Source organism: Grammomys surdaster, unplaced genomic scaffold (assembly GCF_004785775.1).
Source record: "Grammomys surdaster isolate TR1022 unplaced genomic scaffold, NIH_TR_1.0 274905, whole genome shotgun sequence".
Classification (NCBI taxonomy): domain Eukaryota; kingdom Metazoa; phylum Chordata; class Mammalia; order Rodentia; family Muridae; genus Grammomys; species Grammomys surdaster.
In genome coordinates this window covers 2,353-5,210 of record NW_021625275.1, presented here as the reverse complement: position 1 = coordinate 5,210, position 2,858 = coordinate 2,353, and the positions used below count along the sequence as shown (strand labels likewise).

Sequence of the window (2,858 nt, the reverse complement as noted above, 5' to 3'; positions counted from 1 at the left end):
GACCGCCGCCTGCACACCCCGATGTACTTCTTCCTGCGCCACTTCTCCCTGCTGGAGGTGGGTTTCACATCCACCGTGTCCCCACAGATGCTGGCACACCTGCTGGCGGCGCGCGGGACCATCTCCCGCCGCCGCTGCTTCGCCCAGATGATACTCTACTTCACCCTGGGCGCCGTGGAGACCCTGCTGCTGGCCGTGATGTCCACTGACCGCTTCCTGGCCATCTGCTGGCCACTGCGCTACCCAGCACTCATGACTCCCCGCGTGTGCTCTGTCCTGGTACTGGCCTGCTGGGCAGCCAGCCTCCTGGCCCTGCCTGGGCTCTTTGCCTGGATGCTGTCTCTCCCTTTCTGTGGTCCGCGTGTCCTCAACCACTTCTTCTGCGACAGTTCCCCTTTGCTGGAGCTGGTGTGCGCAGACACCAGGCTTCTGCAGCTGGTGGCCTTCCTGGTGGCCGTCTGCACCCTGCTCATTGCCACACTGATCACAGCCTTATCCTATGGCTGCATCATCAGCACTGTCCTGCGCCTGCCTACAACTGGGGGTCGTAGCAAGGCCTTCTCTACCTGTTCTTCCCACATCCTGGTGGTGTCGATGAGCTATGGAAGCTGCATCATCATGTACCTCAACCCCACGCAGACAGGGAGGCTAGACCTCAACAAAGGAATAGCTTTCTTCAATACCACAGTGTCACCCCTGCTGAACCCCTTCATCTACTGCCTCAGGAACCAACTGATACACAGCGTGTGCAGGGATTTGCTGCTCAGGGGAAGGGAGCTTTCCTCCAAGATATTCAGAGCATAAGACTGCAAAACTGCGCTCTCGGTGGAATGGCATTGCTATTGACTTGCTTATTAGTGACTGTGTATGTACGTATTGTGGATTTTTGTGGATTGAACACAGGGTTATGCTCATGCTGAGGCCAAGTGCCCCACCAAGCTGCACCCTCAAGCCTTCTTTTCCTTTGTTACTTTCACACATTGTCTTGGGAAGTTACTGAAGCTGACCTTGAACTCACTGCAGATGATGCAGGGCCTGGCATTTCCACCTTCTTGTCTCAGGCTCTTGAGTAGCTTGACTTGATATGTGCTACCAGGCCTGGCTGGTTTAAACAAAGTGTGTGTGTGGGGTGGGTGTCATTTAATTTTCTTTCATTGTCTGTCTGTCTGTCTGTCTGTCTGTCTGTCTGTGGTTTGTCTGAATATACATTTGAGTGCCTAACACTACTTGTGTGCAGTGTCCTCCTCTGTCAGAAGAGATTATTCCCTGGGACTGGAGTTACAGATGATTGTGGTAGTCACGTGGTTGCTGAGTAGAACCTAGGTCTTCTGGAAGAGCAGCCAGCCAGCGCTCTTAACTACTGAGGCATCTCTCCAGCCAAATGAAGGTATATTTATTTGAGTGGGGATGGCAAAACAAAACAAACACCATCACAAATCAAGACAAAACCAAAAAAAAAAAAAACTAATTAATTTTAAAGCTCATGTTGAAGGCATACTGATGCTACCAAAAATTGCATTTACAGTCTGTGCCACACGAAGCCAGCTTGGGCCACTCATCCTTAAGGATCCAATTAAAACAGCCAAGTTAACAATAAAAAGCTGATTTATTTAACTCAGTCACATTGGAAAGAAATCGCAAAGTGATTCTGTGACACCCTTAGATACAAACGCTCAAGTCTGTCTTTAGGAGTCTGAAAACAGATTAAAGTTCAAATAGAGGGCCAGGGATGTGCTCACCTAAGAGGCCTCTAGGAGGTCATAGGTCATAGAGAAGAACCTAGTACTCTTGCTTGGTTTCAATGTATGTACTAAGAGAAACTGGATAAGTGGCTGCTCTTGCAGAGGACTCAGGTCCAATTCTCAGCACCCACATGGTGGCTCACATCCTCCGTAGTTCCAGTTCAAGGGCATCTGATGCCCTTTTCTGACCTTGCAGGGCACTGGACACGTTCCATGCACGCACCAAAACACTGGAACACGTAAAATAAATAAATCTTTTCAAAATGGTTCTCTTGTGATACTGTCTTCTAAATATTTATGTTAATACCCATAGATGAACACTGCTCCTAACCCTCACCGGCAAAGCCTCATTCCTGTGTGAGTAACAAGGTAGAGAAACACAATCAGTCAAAGTCCCAAGAACAAGTGACTGCTGAGTACTCAGCTGGAAACCAAGCATTTCTACCAGCTCCTTCCCGAAAAGGCTCAGGGAATGTTTCAGAAGCAGAAAGAAGGTAAGCTCTGGAGAATGGAGAGGAGTATTCTGGAATCCGCCTTCTGGATATGACAGGGCTGATGTACCCATGAACTCTCAGCCTCTGTGGTTCCAAGCACAAGAATAAGCCAATGAGATCAGTTAGCATTCCAACAGGGAACCCTGACTAGACTCAGAGCTTTACCAAAACAATAAAAACCAAACAAGCTGGGCAGTAGTGATGTATACCTTTAATCCCTGCACTTGGGAGGCTGAAGCAGGTAGATCTCATAGAGGCCAGTCTGGCCTACAGAGCAAGTTTCAAGACAGCCAGGGCTATGTACAGAGAGATCCAGTCTTGAAAAAGCAAAGCATGGCTGGGCGGTGGTGGCGCATGCCTTTAATCCCAGCACTTGGGAGGTAGAGGCAGGCGGATTTCTGAGTTCAAGGCCAGCCTGGTCTACAGAGTGAGTTCCAGGACAGCCAGGGCAACACAGAGAAACCCTGTCTCGGAAAAAAAAAAAAAAAGCAAACCAAACCAAACAAAAAAGGAAGAAAACATGATGGGGGGGGTGGGGGGGGTGGGGGGGAGGACCTGTGAATGAGTCTATGGGAGCGGTGGGTGAGGGCTAGATATACCTACATTGTAAATACCTGTGTGA

General features: G+C 49.3%; 1 protein-coding gene across 1 annotated transcript; it reads left to right on the top strand.

Moving 5' to 3' along the window:
• Positions 1–3: 3 nt before the first annotated feature.
• On the top strand, positions 4–804 carry LOC114616093 (olfactory receptor 49-like; the record flags this gene model as incomplete). Its single annotated transcript, XM_028761621.1, has 1 exon — positions 4–804. A coding segment is annotated over one exon (801 nt), but the record flags the coding sequence as incomplete, so codon positions are not given.
• Between the last annotated feature and the right edge of the window lie 2,054 nt (positions 805–2,858).